The 20,186-nt window shown below is 45.0% G+C and overlaps 2 protein-coding genes across 2 annotated transcripts in view; one reads left to right on the plus strand and one right to left on the minus strand.

Annotated features, from left to right (window-relative positions):
- The window catches only part of RHOJ (ras homolog family member J), a 65,160-nt gene extending 54,677 nt beyond the window's left edge, over nt 1–10,483 (plus strand). The window contains exons 4-5 of the mRNA XM_082058833.1: nt 424–519; nt 1,933–10,483. Of these exons, the coding sequence (XP_081914959.1) occupies nt 424–519; nt 1,933–2,079 (243 nt within the window). The 3' untranslated portion in view covers nt 2,080–10,483. The remainder of the gene's footprint in view (nt 1–423; nt 520–1,932) is intronic.
- Nucleotides 10,484–17,127: 6,644 nt separating this feature from the next.
- GPHB5 (glycoprotein hormone subunit beta 5) lies at nt 17,128–19,371 on the minus strand (the record flags this gene model as incomplete). Its single annotated transcript, XM_082058098.1, has 2 exons — nt 17,128–17,316; nt 19,168–19,371. The coding sequence occupies 2 exons, from the start codon at nt 19,369–19,371 to the stop codon at nt 17,128–17,130; spliced, it is 393 nt and encodes a 130-aa protein (XP_081914224.1).
- Nucleotides 19,372–20,186: the final 815 nt, after the last annotated feature.

The raw sequence follows: 20,186 nt of genomic DNA on the forward strand, positions 1-20,186 counted from the left end.
TTTGAAGTTTTCCATGGAAATACAGGATTTTGTTTCAAGTCATTCAGACTGAGCTGTGTCTGTCTGGCCTGTCAGGGTGTTTTATGGGTGATGCAGAGCAGGGTTGCAGCAGCCTTCCCTTCCAAAGGGGCTCAGGCTTCCACCGACACCTTACAGGACACATTGTGAGAGCCATTGAGAACCGCATCTCTACTGTACAGCAGCTATATCTGAGCTGTGGCCCAATAACCCACCAGTGAGAACTAAATCACGCTAAACAATAAGAAAAGAAAAAAAAGAAAACACATGCAATTAATTTATGACGTATCATCTGAGGCTGGGAAGGTAGATGCTCATACAAGAACATGACTGTGGGTTTGTAAACCTGTTTCAAGAATTACAGCAAGGTGTTACTGAGCATGGGTTTTCTGTATTTTCTATTAGATTGATCTCCGGGATGATCCCAAAACTTTGGCTCGGCTGCTTTACATGAAGGAGAAACCACTCACCTATGAGCATGGCGTGAAGCTAGCAAAGGAGGTAATAACTTTTCCTGAGGTCCCACAAAATCAATTGATCACAGCGTTCCAATGGGTTTGTTTCATTCAAGGTGAACTCCTCTGGGGTGCATTGGTTGTTCCCAGCTGGAGATTAAAGCCTCTGGTCAAACAAGCTAGACCCAGACACAGACTGCAACTCCTGATCCTGCTGATCTGCTGCAATACCCAATTGAGCTCCATGCAAAGCACCAAGATGCATGGGGCAGCAGTTGGCAACTGGTCAGCAAAACAGATTTTGCTGCTTAATTTGACTGAATCAAGGGTTTCTGGTTCAGGCTTCTGCCAGGAGTTGCATGTGGCAAATCCCTCACTGCAGTCACCTCCTGCCAAACTGGCCCCTATCCCTTACAAAAGTACAGACAACTTGGTTCTCACAGCCATTGCACTTCAAGCAGCAGAGAAGGAGCTCCCAAGGCTTCCATGTTAATGTACTTGTCTCCTGGGAAAGTAGGGGGATAAAAGCCCTCTGCAAGCCCTGAAATGTAGGTGTCTGGACCCCAGCCATTTCCACCTTATATGCTGCAGGTGCTGTTACAGGCTCTGGCACTCAAAGGGCAACAAAAGAGTATCCATTAGCCCAGGGGTGTCAAACTCATTTTCACCGGGGGCCACATCAGCCTCGCCATTGCCTTCAAAGGGCCAAATGCAATTTGGAGTAGTAGGAGTGATTACATTTATACAGTCCTAAAATTGCATTTGGCCCTTTGAAGGCAATGGCGAGGCTGATGTGGCCCCCGGTGAAAATGAGTTTGACACCCCTCCATTAGCAGAAGAAGCTGAATAAGCCACAGGGTTGCTGAATAAGCCACAAGGTTGCTGAATAAGCTGAGGCTTCTTTCCCGAGCCACTGTGTGTGTTTGTGTCATACCAGCATTCCCAGGAGACTCCTGGCTCAAGATGATGCTTCCCAGTCCCCAGAAACCAGCTGGAAACCCTCTCCTGGGTAGCATCTCCCTGGTGCTGCGGGAGGCAGGACGCAGGGGTGACAGGTGAGGGGAGAAGAGCCAAGTATATGAAGAGGCTCAGCTAACAACCCAGCATTTCCTTGAAGCTACTCCACTCCCCCAGCTGCACAGACAGGAGACCAAGCTTCTGGTCCAGCCCTCGAACATGGGTGCAGGTCCCCTCTCCCTCTGGATGGTCATACAGGGAATTCCTGTTTTCCATTACCCCACTGTGGTGAGATACTGGCGTTGATGCTCATCCCTGCCCCCTCACTCAGGATGGTCACCTGAGCTTGTCCCTTGATCTCATAGGGAAAGAGCTGATCCATTTTCTGAAGATCTAGTCTTCCCTCTGTGGCAGGACGTGTATGCCTGTAGAATGATGCTGGAACAGGATCACTCTGTCTCTCCCAGTAGTGGATACTCATGTTTTCTCTCTTCTCTTTCAGATTGGAGCACAGTGCTATCTGGAGTGCTCAGCCCTCACGCAGAAAGGCCTTAAGACTGTCTTTGATGAAGCAATCATGACCATTTTCCACCCCAAGAAGAAGAAGAAGCGTTGTGCGAAGTGCCACAGCTGCTGCACCCTTGTGTGAAGTCACTTGGAAAGAAAAGTGAGATGAGTTCAATGAAACCAAGCAGGTTAGAAAGGCAATGAAGGTCACATGCAACTGAAATGGGGAACATGACCAGAAAAGGGTCCTTCTTACCCAAATGTAGGAGCCCTCCATTCTGTGAAGCCTCCAAGCTGTATCACACTAGGCCAACTCATGTCTATGTGCTTTCCTAACCCTCCAGAGCTGTTCCCACTCCTTCAGACTTCCCTGAGCCAACAGAAGCCAGGATTCCTGCTCCTGCTTGACTCTTCTCCTTAGGAATAAGGTGAAGGTGCCGTGTGGAAAAACAAAGAACTAAAGGTGGTAAAAGAAACAGGAGAAACTCCATTTGTGGCCTTAAGCAAGAATAGATCAAAATTAGGAATTTGCAGTACTTAGGAATTGAAACTGAATTGACTGAAAGCACATGAAGGTCTGTAGAAATCTAATATGTAAGATATACACTATAGGTAGGATGCACTTTTAAATTACTTTGCTTTTATAAGACTTGCTGGTTCAGGATATACTTTAGTTTGTTCAAACCACATGGAAGCGAAGGTGGAGTGATTCTAGTTTGTTTTCACTTGATGGTGAAACTTCACAGCATGAGGATCTTGCTGCACCCAAGCTATCAAAATGGATCAACATTTACCTCCAGACTTAAGGAATGTTCTTACAACAGAAAAATGCAAAAAACTGTATTTTTACAGGGGAATGTTCAGGCTGAGCCACGTTTCCATAAGCTGGGAAAGGAAGAACAGAGTTGTAGCATTAATGTACTGAAACAAAGAAATTCTGCCACCAAAGAATATTGCCCTAGACATGAAATAGCAGCGTGGAACAATCTCTCTTCCAAACTGAGAACATGAATTAGTCACATTGCCATGGCAACTGAAAATTTACTTTATAGATCAGCTGGATTTCTACATCTCACCCGGCAGAAAAAAAGAAAAAAAAAAAAATAGCCAAAGGTCATACTAACTTCAAGTGCTTTAAAGTGATCCACTTGCCTTAAGTTTTTTTTTTTTTTTAATGGAGTATCTCATGTAAAAAAAAAGGTCCAAGTGGAGTTGTACACATGTTGATTTATTGTAGTCTCCCTCCTCCCATTCATTACTTCTTTCTTTGCTCCCATTTTTCCATCTTCATTACTGTGAGTGCTGTTTAAGTTGCAGTGTGGCTGCAGTCCTCGGGAGTGAGCTTTCATACGAGTGGCAGATGATGGGCAGCAGCCGACAAAACAGAGATGGGAAGTCCAGACCTTTGGAGAAGGTCTGATGCCTGTCAGCTCTATTTGCTGTTGAAAACAAATGTGCCTTTTCACTAAAGCCTCTCTTGGGAGCCCGTACTTTTGCACATCACAGCAACACGGATGCTCAGAGGTGAACTCAAAGGGTGTCTTGTTACTTGTGTCTGCCACTGGGTACCCTGGCAATGCCAAAAGACTGTCTTGTTATGGATTTCATACCCCAAGCAGAAAATCATGGTGCCAGCAAATACAGATTTCAAGATCTCTGATGGAACTCCTTGCACAGGCAGTGTCTGTAGGCAGCATTTCCCAAGTGCAAGGAACAGCAGTGCACCCTTCCAGCCCAGGGACAAGTGCCCTGCACCCCCTGTACCCCATGCCAGGGGTCTGCTCATGTGCCAAGTACATACAACGACCAGAAAAACTCTTGTGATTAGCAGTGAATTATAGACCCTGTGTTACTCAGAGCAATTAGAAGTCTCAGCAGGTCCATAGGACCTGCACCATTGATGCAGAGAAGGGAACAAGTGTGATGCACTGCCCAGTCCTGCAGTCACTGAGGCTCGTGGATCCAAGCTCCTCCTTTAGCGCAAATTCAGTTTACCATGCACCCCTACAAAAATAAGATCCGATGCCTCAGAATGTTTCCAGGTAGAAATCAACAATTCTCTCAGACAGAAGCCACCAAATTTGAGGCTAACGCCTTGTTGCTGTTACCCAGCTGGCTTTCACTCTCCATCTCTTTCCCGCTGCACACAAGCAGGGATGAAAACAAAATTGTGCTAAATCAAAGACAGCCAAAGGAAATATTTCCTCACTGATAGCATTCTTTGTGCCTATTTTATATTAGGTTTGGTTATGTCCCAGCTATTTGCTTCAAATGGACTGGCTGATAAATCACAGCTCGGAGTGAGGACAGTGCTGGAGGCTGTCAAAGGAGCTCTTGTCGTGCCGCAGAGGCTGTGTTGCCATCCCCAGGCAGAGCAGTGACTAGTTGCACAGCTGGGACACTGGCAATCAGCCGAACCATAATGTATAATGAGATATTAGGGGAGTATGAGGAAAGCTAGGAGTGGATTAAATATATTAAAATTTAGGGAATGTTTTGGCTTACAACATGACTAGAAGTCCACTGAAACCAAGAAAAGAAAAAGAAAAAAGCTTTCAACAGATTTCAGAGAAAATTAGTGCTTCACTGTGCTGCCAGTTACTTCAGTGGAAACAAAAATAGGATTATTACTTTGGTTTAGCTTATGTAGGTCGCTGTAGAGCACCAGCCTATATACAAGTGTCTGGTTAAAGTACGTGAAGTCTGTTTAGCTGAAGTGCAAAGCAAAACTTCAGGTTGGATCTGCCAGATATTCTTGAAGCTTCACAAAATACCAAGGAAATAGAAATCCAGACTGACAGCTGAGCATATCATAAAATAATGAGCACACTGGGAAATTGCAATATAGGATTCCCAGCATGCATCAGAGAAAGCAACAAATAATCAAATGATATTTTTGTGTGCTACCGAGTATCAGGGGTGTCTATTAATACTAATAGGATGGCATAGGCTAGGTATATAAAATCAAAAAATCAAATAGGAAGTTGTAGCATTAATGTAACTGCACTGGTTTGAGGAAAATTACCTAAAACACCATCTGGTAATGTAGAAGCTAAAATGATACTGTCTTAATGTATTAAACCACAGCACCCTGCACAAATCATTGCATAGCAGTGAAAGCAGATAGAAAAATATTAATATGCACACCAAAAATGTTGAGACTAGCAAGGGTTTTACTTGCATTTACAAAGCCAAGCACATCAAGTTTGTGAGGCAGTAAAATTTCAAGTTTTTCAAGCTGGTCATGACAAAAATTTGACATCTGGGAGCTGCAAGGAAGGGAGAGTGGTCACAATCCACTGAGAAATAGCCTCTGCTCTCCTTTTATTTTTAATTTCTCTTCCAACAAAAATAAATGTTTTAAAAATAGCCCTGGTTAGTGCAGGTCCCATAAACATTATTCCTGCGTTAGGTTATCCATGCAACATGGCACTGACTCCGAGATCTGCCCTGTTACACCATTATTTTGGGGAGGCAGGAACAGCACAGGCAAATGGGCTTTAGAAAGGAATTGGAGGCAGATTAAGGAGACTCTATGTGGCAAGTCATACCTAATACCTTTACTAAAAGCCAACAGATGGTGTGTGAACAGGCAGCAAAGCTTATTTTCAGAAATAGCAAAACACCAGACTCGGTGCAAGCAGAGCCATAAGGCACCAGATAGAATCTTCAAGTTATTTTCAAGCACCATTAGTAACAAGAAAAGAAAATCGGCAAATGATTGCCAGGTGAAAGGAGACAGGTTTTCTCACTGTAAGGTGAGCTAGATAGAAATCAAATTCTGATTTAACCTTCAAAGGAACACAATTAGGAGAGTTGTAAAGGCTATAAACCATCCCAGGAACCTATTTGACAATGTGCTCTTAATGCAACAGATGTCAAAACCTTTCCTGACAGAGCTGCCTTTGCTAATAGTCCACTATCATTTCAAAAGGACTCACAACTTACAAGAAATCTGCTGAACCCTGTAAAACCCATCTCCTTTGGCCTCTTCTGAAACCTTAATGTTTTTCCAGGAGTTGTTAACCTGAAGTTGTAGATTCAAACAAAGATCCCAAAGGGTTTTCATGCAAACTCCTGCAAGGTGATATTAGAGATGTTAGGTATTAGGGAGATATCTCAAGACATGGGAGAGTTGTTATCACATTAAAACAACCTAGAGAGGCATCTGCCCTTCAGAGCGCTGCTCCAAGAGCAGGCCAGTGGGACTGGGGCAATCCTGTGCTATATCGTGATTTCCAACATGAACTGAAGGAGGTCCCACAAAGACTTCCATAGTTTGTCCTTTGCCTCTCAAAGCTCAAAAAAAGATGGCAAGGATGCAGAAATGAAGCTTCAACCCCCAGCAAGTCCATCCATGAGTACTTGTTCAACTGGGTGTAAGTCCTGTGTAGTTACATACTGTAGGAGTAATGAGTGACATGGAGCAGTTCTCAAGATGAACTCCCTTTGGCTGTCCTATTTGTCAAACACTCCATGACTTTCTTTCTCTGCCCTGTAAAAATCTACTGCTGCAGTAGTATGCAGTTTATGAAGAAAAGCCAACTACAAGCTCTTGCCTTACATTGCCTTGAATTAAGCATGATGTGAATCCCTTGACTTCCACATGGGCTGGACCTGACACTAATCTTCTTGACCATTGACATGCTGGGAGACAGCTGGACATGGAGGGTTAGTGTAGCAGAGAAAGGAGGCTCGTCTCACTGGTGGGAACTGCAGAATTCACTCAGAGTCCAGCATGACAATCAAAACAATCATTTCAGCAGCTGTCATTGATATTTCTTACTTTTTTTCTTTTTAAAGTATTGCCTCAGTTCAAAAAAAAACCCACAGAATTAAATATATTTCTGCATCTTAATATGCACTAAGGTTATTCCAAATACTTTAATTAAGGGGCTGGATTTTGGCAATCTTCCTCATACTGAAGGGCATCTTACTTCACAAGGAATTGTCTCCAATTTCTTCACATCTCATTCAGTCCCAATGACACCACTCATGTTAACAAGGGGGTATGAGTATGACCATTGGTGACCTGCCCTTGTACCTAACGTATAACAAAATCTCTTCTAGCTGCTGTAGTGTTTGTGGCCTGTGTTCTCAAAAAAGCAGTGATTTCCCATTCCCCACATGCTGTACAAATGACCTGGCATTCTGTCATGCTCAGCACCACTATCTGTCTGGTATCTGCCATCTCTAAGGAAGTGTGGTAGAGAAGAACCAAGAAATTAGTTTGGAAAGGAGTCAAGCTTCAGGCATGTTGCTACCCAAGCAAAGCAGGACTCACCCAGAAACCATCACTGCAATGTAACTTTAGGCAAGTGGGTAAAAACTCACCCTGAGGGTGGGAAAATCACAATAGCAGAGAGGAACAGGGTACCAACACTTCACTACTGGTGACTGTCTGTTGACAAGGATGCAAGATCCCATCCAAGATCTTGTCCCAAGACTCCAGAGATCCAATTTAAGAACCCTTTAGAGAAGCTTGGGAAAGGTTACAGAAGTTCTTGCAAAAAATTTCTGTTGCTGCCACCCAACACACACAACAAACAATACAGTGGCCCATTACACTGATTGACATGTGTCTAGCAGATGTGTTTTCACCATGCAAGCTGCCATGTCCTTTCAAAAATGTCTCTCTAATTCAGACATGAAAGTTGCCCATCTGCTTATGTAGCTTATTTACAGCCCTTGACCTTTTTTGTACCTTTTTTGCCTCAGTGACACAAATGCCTCTCAATTCACTACACTGAAACTTCGGCTGGATTGAAAATAAATTGCAATGGCACCAATCCATCTCAAGCCAGGCTTCTTTAAAAGCACATTTGTCTTCTCCAGTGAAGCGATCAACATATGCTCATGTTTGCCTAGGGACCATTTGTTCAATAAACAGGTAGAATGCAGGAATCTGGCTGCACATGCCTTCCTTCTTGTATTTTCCTTTTCCCTGAGGATTTGTAATATGTTTTATCCTACATGAAAAAAAAATATATATGGAAATAACAGAAGCTTTTCTTGGTTCACAACTTGATAGAACTGGAGGAGCATCTGCTGTCACAGGAGGTGAGCATGGAGTGACCTACGTCAGAAAACTTCTAGACACATTTGAGCTCTACGTAAAAATGAAGACAAATCTCTACTATAAATGTTTATTTTCATCTTAGTGAATAAAGACCCTCTGAAAGCAGGAAAAAGCCTCCTGCTGATTTCAGTGGTGGCTTGTGATCCCAGCTGTCTTCACCTATCAAAACAAAACATGAATAGAAATATTTTTGCATCAAAAAGTTGGGACAAATACACTAATTAGAAGCAATAGAAGCCATAGAACAGCATCTACACTTCTGGTTTGAGGGACAGCTGCAAAATCAGGGCTTAGAGCCACAATTAGTTTGTTTGATTCTAAAACTTAAATTTCATTTTAAGATGTTATGGGGACACTCATAACTAGGATGAAAAAAGTCCTCAAATTCTCTTTTTTTTGTTTCGGTTAAAGCTTTCAGAAACATGTGAACAATAATCTATTTTTCCTGGGCAGTTCCAGGAACCCCACCAAAAGAGCAAAGAGTCATTGTAAGAGGAAAATGAGCTCACAAACCTGTATTTCTCAGAGCAAAAAGCAAAAATAGTATGAATGGCTTTCAATGGCGAAAAATCTCTTTGTTGTTGAAAATACACTAACAAAACTAACTCCGAGCATGATCCTCACTCCTCTTTCCAGAACGTGCAGACTATAATGCAGTGTTTGGCTGCTTCTTCTAACTGTAATTTTAGGGTGGGATTTTCAAAGATGCTGTATGTTGGCTTTGTTTCAATTCTCATGAAGACAATGGAAAATTTCAATGGGGTCCACACATGACTAACGTGGAAAGTATTTGAGAGTCTTTACATTTCCTCCTTTTCTGCCCTTTATTGTGTCTGCCCAAGCTTTGAGCACACAGATACACTGAGCCATGTCCAAGAATCTTTTATACCTTTTGACTGCTGGCTGTGGACTCCCAAAAGAAATTAGGCATCTGGAGACTTCGCTGATCTGATCTTTAGCTTGAGCTTTGGAGACTGGGTTTGTAACTCCTGCTTTCAACCACTACTGGGTCTGAGGATGAAAATGATTACACTAACAGTGTAATATTCAAGACAAACAGGTATCTTTGCAGGGTTTGACACTGCACTCATTGCTGTCATTTAATTTCATCTCATCCCATTCAGGATACCAGGTTTAATTTCGCATTTGGTTTTGCCAAAGGTCAGTGTGTGCTCTCACTGATACCAACTCTGGCGAATTTTGACTTTGAGTGAAGGTTAATGAATTCAGAGGAAACAGCTGTCACCAGTCTACAGTTTCCAGATCTTCCAGCACAACATTTATCTGTACTGATAACATGTAGAAATTTTTGTCTGATGTCTGTCAAAGTAGTTTGGGTGTGAGCCATATCCATAGTATGACTGTCATATTGTCTCTCCCAACACTTTTCCCCAAAATAGGCAGCTGCTCCAACCACGTTACAGAACTGACAGGCACTGAACTGCCTTGTCAGTATGGAGTAAATGAGCCCAAACTTTCCCCAAACTTGTAAATATTAATTCATTAATAAGCAATAACATAAAGCCATGTAAGAGGGAAAAGACACTGGTAAAGTCTTCTTCACTCATGAGCAGAAGTGATCTAAGGTGGTGAGCCCAGGTTGCCAGGTGGGAAACGCTACAGAGCAAGGCATTACCTCGTGTCCATGGTTGCCCAGCAAGTGTGGCATGAACATGGCCAAAGGGCTCAGAGGTGCCTCTGTGGAGTCACCTGGGGCTCAGCAGCACCTTGAGACCGGGAGGGCTTCAAAGGCGGCTGCAGAGACGAGCAGGGAGATGGACCTGAATGGTCCTTGAGTGCAAGGAAAACTGAATACAGTTTAACCGGTTATGATGTTGATGCACTTGTCAAATACAAGCATTTCACTGCAAAGAGATTCTCTGCTCCCCTGAGAACTCGAAGATGAGAAAATTTCTTTCCTTTCTTTTTGCGTAGTACTTCAGCAATGCTTAAAAGTAGCAGCGCAACGAGTTATTCTAACTGAATTTGTGAAGCAGGTGTAATGATCTCAGCGCAAATCAGGACCTAACACATCATCAGCCAGTTCTTAGCAAATGAAGAAAAAGAGTCATTTACTTTACTTGATGTTAACAACTGAATTTTTCGCTCTTAAAAGCTGCTTTGTGCAATATCACTGGACTATGGGGCTGGTAAAACCAAAGGATGAGTACTAAAACATTATGTTTGATTTTTGAGTGCTATGTCTTTTTTTCAAAAATTAACCAAATCTTCAAAATTCCTGTCAAAGCAATAAAATTTCAAACCAATAAAGTTCAATTTTCCAGCAATTATGTTTTGCATACTTTAAAAATCATGTAAACAGTATTAGTTTCCTATTTACAGCACATGATTCTGTACTCTTTTGCTTATCCTCTTTTAAACATGTAATTATTGTATATTGTAACTGCACATTAATATCATCTATTGTACATAGTTTATTTTAACAAAATAAATGTATTACTGAGTATTTTGACAGTTTCATTTGGAGAAGGTGTGGTGCTCTGTTTATTTTCCCAGATGCTAATCACATACACCTTGCAGGACATTTCAGGTAGGAAAAACACATACTAACATATAGGGCTGCTTATGGGTGGTCCTGGAACTGCCTGCAGCTTCCAGTGTCCCCTGCAGAAAGTCAAACAGGAGGTGACACCACAGAGGTTTGCTCATCTCAGGCATATTTCTCTTGGGAAATTGATGACTGGAAAGATGGGAGGGTGGTGATGGGGGACCTGCAGGTCTGGCTCCCTGCTGGCACTCAGTCTCCCATCTTCCACCAATATTAGGGTGGTTGGTTGGTTGCTCTTTCAGATAGAACTTCTTTTTTATTATTCTTTTAATAAGGGGTTATTGGCATTATTGGCTGTGGTCTCCACTGCAGTATCATAGCACCATAAAAGGATTTTTTTCTCCCTTGAGTGAATATTTAAAGTGTTTTGGAGAGAAGCCAGTATGCAGCAGCCTAGCAGGCACTGGGGCTTTCTTGGTAAAGGAGTTAGGAAAAGCATTATCCTGAGTACTAGGAGTCTTGAGGGGAGTTTGTTACTCCCTGATAAACCTAATACAAGGATAACAAAACTCTCTGACAAACCCGATGGCAAGGAGGATGATGAGCTGTGTAACCTTCGGGCAGGGAGAGGCAGGGGAGAAAGTGAAATGCTTAAATGCTGAAGAAGTTATGAGGAAAGACAGCCCTTAAATGCTGGACTGGAATCAAGAATATGACTGGCTCCAGTCTTCCAGGGATCCAGTGTGGAGACGTGAATCTTATTAAAAAAAAAAAAAAACATTAAATTTTTTTTTTAAAAAGCGGGGGGAAAGAAAAACAAGTGCCTTTGTTACCCATCTCTTCAGTATCATTGGTTTCAGGAGCAGAAGCGATCCCACTGACCAGCTGGTCTGGTCTTCAGATTAAGACTATAAATCTCACCATTCCTCAGCAATGACTCTAATACAGATTGGACTACAGTAAATTTCACCAGAGAAAGGCTCTTTTCGTGTTCCCACAGCTTGTGAACCTCAGCAGGCTTAATCAGCCCCTGCCTGGGGCACTTGCTTGCAGAGCAATGATGAAAGGTGGCAAGGTCTCTTCCCAATAAAAAGGCACTGCAGCCCAAATCCCTGGCTGCATCATAGAATAGCTTGGGTTGGAAGGGACCTTCCAAGCTCATCCAGTCCAACCCCTGACATGAGCAGAGATATCTTCACCCAGATCAAGTTGCTCAGAGCCCCATCCAGCCTGGCCTGGGATGTCTCCAGGGATGGTTCATCCACCATCTCTCTGGGCAACCTGGGACAGTGTTTCACCACTCTCAGTGTCAAAAATTTCTTCCTCATGTCCAGCCTGAATCTCTGCTCCTTTAGTTTAAAACCATCACCCCTTGTCCTGTTGTAACAGATACATCTCCAGAGGAGCCAGGACAATTCAAGAGGCAACAGCATGTGGCCTGGAATATATCTGATTCACCTGGCCATGGAGGAAGTGGGTCTTAGTCACCAGAATTTGTCTGGGAAGAAGCAGCATGGAGGACTCACACATCTGGGGTTAACAACAAGATGCTGAATGCATCCTCCAGAGCAGAAACTTCCTACACTGCTGCCTGCTAAAGCTGAGTGGATATAGCCAAGGAAGAACACCTCTATACAGCCATGGTGCTTTTACTTTTCCCTGAGCGTCCACTGCTGGCTACTGTCAGCAGCAGGATATTGGGCGAGACAGCCCTTTGCTCTGACCCAGGGCGGCGGTTCCGATGTTTTCATGTGAGTACAATGAGAGCAGGAGGGAGCTGCCTGTCCCATCCCCAAACAGAAATCCAGGCAGTGCAGGAAACACACGTCCAGGGAGGCTTCCTGCCCTCCTCTCACTCAAACTCAGGTTTGAAGTCGGGGTAAAGTATACTGATTTCTGATGAGCTCAGCCTGGCTGGGCACATCAACTACAGCATGGGAATGAGGAGACCTGAACTTCAAGACACAGTGGACTTCTGGAACCATCCTATAACAGGAAAGTCTTGTCAAAAATCAAAGCACTGCGTGACTGTGACTATTGCAGTTCGGTTAAAAGAGCGACAACAAACCTGAGGAAGCAAGTGCTGAATGCAGACACAAGAATGCAGATACAAGCCATCGGAAGGGGCCTTACAGCCTATAAACTGCAAAACACACCAGGGAGAAAAAAGACCAGCTGTATCATCGTCATTCCCAGTGGCCAGAAGGGAACCTGAGGCACAAATAAATCCACTGATTTGCCGCTCCTCACCTGGCATGTTTATGGTAGAGCCAAGCACAGTCCCCAGTTCTCCATATCTGCACATTCTCGTTCCTGAACAGGCAGATGCAGCTGTCTCCCATCTTCCAGAAAGCCTTTTACTGCAGCAGGTATTTCCAGCTGCAGAGCTGTGAATGATTCAGCTCTGAGGCTTTGTGAAGGAGCTTCTCTCTTGCTCCTTGCTTTGCAAGTACAGTTCTCCCAGGGAATTTGACACAGTCTCCCACAGCATCCTCACAGGGAGTGTGGTCTGGATGATCAGGTAGTGAGGTGGACTGGGAACTGGCTGAAGGAAAGAAGCCAGAGAGTTGTGGTCAATGGGGCAGAGTCCAGTTGGAGGCCTGTATCTAGTGGAGTGCTTCAAGGGTCAGTACTGGGACCAGTATTATTCAATATATTCAACAGTTACTTAGATGAGGGAATAGAGTGCACTGTCAATAAGTTTGCTGATGACACCAAGCTGGGAGGAGTGGCTGACACGTCAAAAAGCTGTGCTGCCATCCAGAGACCTGGACAGGCTGGAGAGTTGGGCAGGGAAAAATTTAATTAAATATAACAAGGGCAAGTGTAGAGTCTTGCACCTGGGTAGTAACAACCCCAGGTTCCAGTATAAGTTGGGGAACGACCTGTTGGAGAGCAGTGTAGGGGAAAGGGACCTGGGGGTCCTGGTGGACAGCAGGATGACCATGAGCCAGCACTGGGCCCTTGTGGCCAGTAAGGCCAATGGTACCTGGGGGGGATTAGAAGGGGGTTGCTCAGTAGGTCGAGAGAGGTTCTCCTTCTCCTCTACTCTGCCCTGGTGAGACCACACCTGGAATATTGTGTCCAGTTCTGGGCCCCTCAGTTCCAGAAGGACAGGGAACTGCTGGAGAGAGTCTAGCACAGGGCAACGGAGATGATTAAGGGAGTGGAGCATCTCCCTTATGAGGAAAGGCTGAGGGAGCTGGGTCTCTTTAGCTTGGAGGAGACTGAGGGGTGACCTCATTAATGTTTATAAATATGTAAAGGGTGAGTGTCAGGAGGATGGAGCCAGGCTCTTCTCGGTGACAACCAGTGATCAGACAAGGGGCAATGGATACAAAGTGGAACACAAAAGGTTCCACTTAAATTTGACAAGAAACTTCTTCTCAGTGAGGGTAACAGAGCCTGGAACAGGCTGCCCAGGGAGGTTGTGGAGTCTCTTTCTCTGGAAACATTCAAAACCTGCCTGGACACCTTCCTGTGTAACTTCATCTGGGTGTTCCTGCTCCGGCGGGGGGATTGGACTGGATGAGCTTTCGAGGTCCCTTCCAATCCCTGACATTCTGTGATTATTCATGTAGAGCAAAAAATTATTTCCCTTGTTTTTAGGTAGTGAAAGTCATGCCAGGTTAAATATGCAGTGGCAAATGACACTTTTAAGAGGCCCACACTGCAGTCTGGTCCTGATGTCCAGTGTCCAGGTGAAGGGTGTAACCAATGTGTAACCAATGTGTAACCAATGTGCTACAAAATAAGCAGTACAGATTTTGATAGGAGAGATAACACATCAGATGTGACAGCCTCCATGGCAAACTTCTACACCGAAGACCAAAGGGCTGTTTAAGTGCTTTGCATGGGTGAGAAAGTGAGATTTAAATCTGGGGCTTTAAGGAGCATTAAAGTGCCCTCAAGGAGATGAAGGTGGCCTGGGAAGGGGCTTCTCATGCTCTGAAATAAGTGGGATATTTAGACTGCCTGCAGATTCCGAGCAGGACATAACATCCCAGTTGCAGTATAAAGGATGTGAAAGTCAAAAGACCTGGTCACAGGTATCAAAATTAGTGCAAATTCAACAGAATAAAGACATAGTAGTGTAAAAACTTCTGGAAAACAGCCCCAGATTTGCAGTTAGCAGCAGCAGGAATGAAGTTGGCTCCTTGAAACTCACTGTGGTGCCTGCTTGTGGGAGCTGAACAGAGCTGGATGAAGAGGGATGTGCGCCCATTTGGTCAGTGGGCTCTGGTCTTGGCTGTACTTTTGTCACCCACAGCATCTCCATTCACTTTCGGTCTCCTTCTTAAAAGACCGTCTAGAAGTTTTAGCTTGCCTTCAGTCAATACATCCTTCCCACTTCCTTTTCCACCTCCCAGGCTGGCTGTGACTGCATCAGTCAAAACCCTCCTTCACACCCCGCGGGGTTTCCATCTGAACCCTTGCTGAGGTTCCTGCTGTCTCACCATATCTGGGTACAGCCCTTGTTTCCTGTTGGCTGCAAAGGAAGGAAGTTTGCCACTTTCTAACTCTACCTCTCATCCCGCAACGACAGCCCAGCCAGACTCCGTGAGAGAAATCCAGGGAAGGAAATGACTTCACCTCAGCATTGAGGAGATGTTTTGCAGGTGTTCACAGCTCGGGCAAAGAGCTTGTAGGAGGTTATACATATTCTACATGAGAAACATCTACACATAAATAGAGGGACACATACTTTCACACTACAATTTCAGGGTTTATTAAGGATACAATATAATTTGCAGGTTTCCCATAATAGTTGTGAGGCCAGTTAGGACAATAACAAGATCAGAGAGACTGTGAGATGCAATCTGAAAAAGCACAAGGACTTTTTTTAATGGCACTTAAACTTCCCATTAGCAGAAACCTGCTCCTGCTGCTGTTTGACACAGCAGTCTCCATTCGGAAATACAGAAGACAGAGTGATAAAATCAACTCTTCCCTACTTAGCCACAGTGCAGCTTTTACAGTTCCACAGACAAAAAGAAATGACAGCAACTAATAAATTACAGGTTAAATTAAATCTGTCTCAGTGAGGACAGGACAGCTGGGCAAGTTTCAAGCATGCATCCCTAGAAATGAAGGTGTCTGCATCCAGAAGACAAGACACTTAACTGATGGGAAGGCAGGTGCAGATATTACTCTCAACAGCAGTTCTCTCCTAGTGGGTATCTGAGAAGGTGTCTTTGTTTTGTAAGCTCCTGTTTTGTAAGCTGTCCCACTTAGCAAATCTTCCTGCTTTCCCATAATTTCCCATTTCATCCAGGGGAGAAATGAGGGATGAACACGGATCTCACCCCCTCCAGGTGGCAACCAGAGGACAAAGGCACTTATGTGGCTGTGGTCACCAGGGAGCTGTTGCAGCAGCTCCCAGGTGTCCCCCAGTTTGTAAATACTGGGTCTGAGAAGGTGTAAACCATTATTTCGCATGTCAGTTCTCTTTCCTGTCCTGAGTTTGTCTCGCCCACATTGGCCACGTTGCTGGCCACTCCGCTGCTTTCCAGCGAGCACGTCTGGCTGCCCCCCAGCACTGTGAGCATCCTCGGAGGGGCAGGTCTCTATGGGAGCCGAACAATGCAGGGAAGTGTGGGAACACCCTTCATAGCCCCCTCTTTCCCACCGCCTCAGCCAGGGACTTGCTGAAACCAAACCACGATCATCGTGTTTTGGCTTGGTCCCTCTAACTCTGGAAATTGTCAGGAGAGACTCCTTGGGCTCTGCAGAGTCTCGCTGATCTTAGGTGAAGTCTGTTCCCCTCCCACTCCTGGATAAAAGCAGAGGGGAAGACACGCACTCTTGTTTTTTCAGTTTTAATATGTTTCTCTCTTTTTTTCAATAAATTACCTGTTGTGAGGCTTTTTCTTTTCTCCAACAGAATAGCTCCAATTAAGCAAATTACTGAAATACGTCCTTAACTGTAGAAGTCCAACTGATATTAAGCAAAACAATCATGAGCTTAACTACTTCACTGACTCAGGGCTGAGTATGCATTCACCCCAATTTCAAGGTAGCATTTTGAATACCTATTTCCATTTTATTGGCCTTAAGGCCTTTTCTTTGGCTGTTATTCCTGAGAGACGCCAGAGTAAGAAGAACTAATGGTGGTGACAAGGTGGCAGAAATGTTGGCAATTGCATTTACACTACTGGGAAGGCGCTTAAACCCGACATGAATAATAAAGAGGCTGTGACATGGGCTGAAATGCCTCTGTGGCCTCTTTCCACCCCTCAGTGACTCTTCGGTCCCTTTGCGCTTTATGCATGAAGAAAGGTCACACAGTGTGAAAAGCCTGTATGGAAGGGAAAGTGCATTGCTATATATATATATATATATATATATATATGTATATATGTTTTTTTCCACAGAATTTGCAATTGTAAGGCTGTGTACTACATTTCTACAGCAATAATCCTTGAACAAGCATGGGGAGGGGGAATTAAGATTTGTCTGCCTAGAAAAATCAATTCTTAGGAGTCTTACAAAGTGAGATCAAACTCTGGACTGACTTGAACCCTCTGTAATGTTGGAGGTACCAGGGGTGTGAAGCCAGGGAAGAATTTGGCCCCTCCTCGCCTGACCTGGGAAAGGAGAGCTCAGGCAGTCTCGCATTGGGTCGTGGCCGTGGAGCAGATGTCACAGTCGCAGCGGATGGCCACCGGGTAGGTGTAGAAGGGATCCACATCTGGGGCACACTTGGGGAGCTTCACCGTCACCATCTTAGTCTCGTTGTAGGTGCAAACACGGTGGTAAGTCTCGATGTAAGGTGGTTTCAGCACTGGTCTCTGTGGGGGAGAAATACTGGCCTTAGGCAAGAAGCAAGAGAAATATCTGGAGTCCCAATTTCCTCAAGGGGACTTTTAGTGTAAATAGAAGAGCCAGCGGATCAGGTGGAAGGGGCCATGGAAATAATTTTTAGGTTGCATCCTTCAACACCTGCCTCTTGGAGCCCTGCCATGGAGGGGACTGGGTGTACGTGCATCTTCCTGTTTGTTTAAAGCATAAAGATCCAATTAAAGCTGCTTGAAGGAAGTCAAAAGCCTATCCAAAAAAGCTGATTTTCAACAGTATGCTAGTGTTTCGACAGATGCATGTTTGCCAAAAGCAGCTGCTTTCATCCAAAAGCATTGACTTTCCATTAAAGAAAATGCATTCTGCTGGAAGCCCTTCCATGTGCACAAGCTGCCTAAGAGCACAGATGCCTCCAGGTGCCAAATGGCTGTTTTTTTCCCAGACAGACCAGTCTTCCCAGTCAGGCTGCATGGCCCTCAAAGCCCAATGGATGTACACGCCACAGCAGCCAGCACAGAAGTCTGCAGTTCCTCATGAGAAAAACAGCTTGGCCAGAGACCCCAGCCACCAGAAAGAGATGGGAGCCTGAAGGCCCTGAATCCCACACCCCCACGTGGTATTGGGGTGGCATTGCTTTTGCTGAAAAAGGGAGTTTTTACTCAACAAGAGTGCCTTTTTTTCCAAAGACTCCAAGAAGGGGCAACACAAACAGGAATGGGAACCCAACATCATGCCCTCCCTTGCACAGATAGGAAATAGCACAAGGTAACACAGCCAGGAGACATTTTAGTTTTTTTCTTTCTTTCCCTCTGTGCTATGTAAAGAGCCATGCCCAAGTATCAAGAATGATGGCATGGAAAAGAATAGTTGCAATGTTTCAGCAAGAAGATATCCAGACAGCCTTCCTCTTACCAACAGCCCCATCTAAGTACATTGTAGTGCTTTCTAGAAGCTATTGAGCCTACAACCAGATGTACTCAGCTTAACTACATCCCAGTGGTACTGCCGTACAGTAAGAGAGGCTGCAAGGTCAGTGCTGCCAGAGGAACTTTGGGGTGAGAGGAACAGGGCAACAAGAGGTTCCTTGAAGGAACCTTATTCCACCAGGAAAATCTGGCAACCAGTGGCCTTTCTCCTCATCCCACACAAAGTGAAAGAGGGTGGTCAGAGCTGGGAAACAGACCCTGGCTCCTCTTCCGCTCCCTTATACAGAGCCTTTGTCTTCGTGTGCGTAAAATACCTCTGGAGTCACTCGCAGCTTCCCTGAATAAATTAAACTGGGACTGGTCCCTTGAGCCTTCTAGTGGCAGAAAGATGACAGTCACAAGCTTGTTCTCTGAAGTGTGTGTAGACAGACATGTGCTCTTTCTTCCTCCCCCTATATTCCCCCAAAACATAACTACTTCACATGTGGCTTAAAACAGGATCAAATTAGAAACAGATTTGCTTTTTGGAAGAAAATATTACCCATCGGTTGGGAGCTCCATCCTAATCTCAAAAGAATTTTTCCATTAAATAATAAAGGCTTCCTCTCCTTAAGTGGTTAAGCTCTAAGAGGCTTTTAAATTGCATAATAAGAGTATTAAATAAGTGCTTCATTAATATCATCACAAAACGTGCATGCCCCTTCGAGGCAGAGGAAAGAGGGAGGGAACAACTTATAGCAAAGTGACAGTGGTAGTGAGGGGGTCATGGAATGGGACACAGACCTTGCCTGTTTTGTAGATAGCTGCAAGCTATTTAACATTTCTTTGGGTTTATTTGAGGGCTTTTCTTGGAGGAAGGAAGCGTCACCCAGGGATGTCGGTGCCAGCCAGCCACCCGCAGCCCCAGGCCAGCCTCACCTCCCAGGTCTCGCAGCGTCCCCAGCACGCGTCCGTCGTGATCCGCAGCGCCCTGCAGCCGCGTTTCCTGGCCAGGAAGGTGAACTCACGCACAGCACAGCCGATGAAGGTCCGTAGGTCAATGGCGGAGGTCTTGGGCGCACCATTGCAGCTGGCCAGCAGCAGCAGCAGGAGAGGCCCCAGGATCACACAGTGGAGCTTCATGCTGAGACAGAAGGGAAAGGAGCAGAGGGCTGGGAGAGCCAGCACAGTCCAGGAGGCAATAAGTCCAAGTGCACAGTGACAGCTCGAGTTGGGACAGCCCTTCCTCCCCACAGACACACTAGTCCCCATCCTTATTGACAACCAATGGTAGGAGAAGGGGTAATGGGTTCAAACTGGAACACAAGAGGTTCCACTTAAATTTGACAAGAAACTTCTTCTCAGTGAGGGTAACAGAGCCTGGAACAGGCTGCCCAGGAGTGTTGTGGAGTCTCCTTCTCTGCATACATTCATACCTGCCTGGACACATTCCTGTGTAACCTCATCTAAGTGTTCCTGCTCCAGCAGGGGGATTGGACTAGATGATCTTTTGAGGTCCCTTCCAATCCCTAACATCCTGTGATTCTGTGATTCTGTGATTCATTCAGCCAGAGAGAAGATGGGCAGATATACAAATGAGGGGTCATCTGCTTGAAGCAGAGTAAAGTGAAAAGATCTAACAGAAAGCAGCAGCATGAAGACTTTCCTTGCAGAGAAGTGGGGTTACCTGGAAGATAAAAAGTCACTCACCAGTGCCTGAGACCCCCTGGAATCTCTATATTGCGAGTTCACTTTGCAGTGAATGCCCTCCTACCCCTCTGGCTGGGTTGCTCTGAGCTTGCACCATGCTGGCAGTTGAGTAGGCGTTTGGCTGCTCTCTCAGTGCACACACACATTGTTGGCTGAAGTCCCTGACAGTATTGGCCCTGGCAGGGTCAGTCTGGAAGGGCTTTGTCTGTCTGCCTGCCAGGTACAACTGTGGGATGTGGCGGGTTCTC

The sequence above is a fragment of the Streptopelia decaocto genome (genome assembly GCF_964273445.1).
Source record: "Streptopelia decaocto genome assembly, chromosome: 7".
NCBI lineage: Eukaryota > Metazoa > Chordata > Aves > Columbiformes > Columbidae > Streptopelia > Streptopelia decaocto.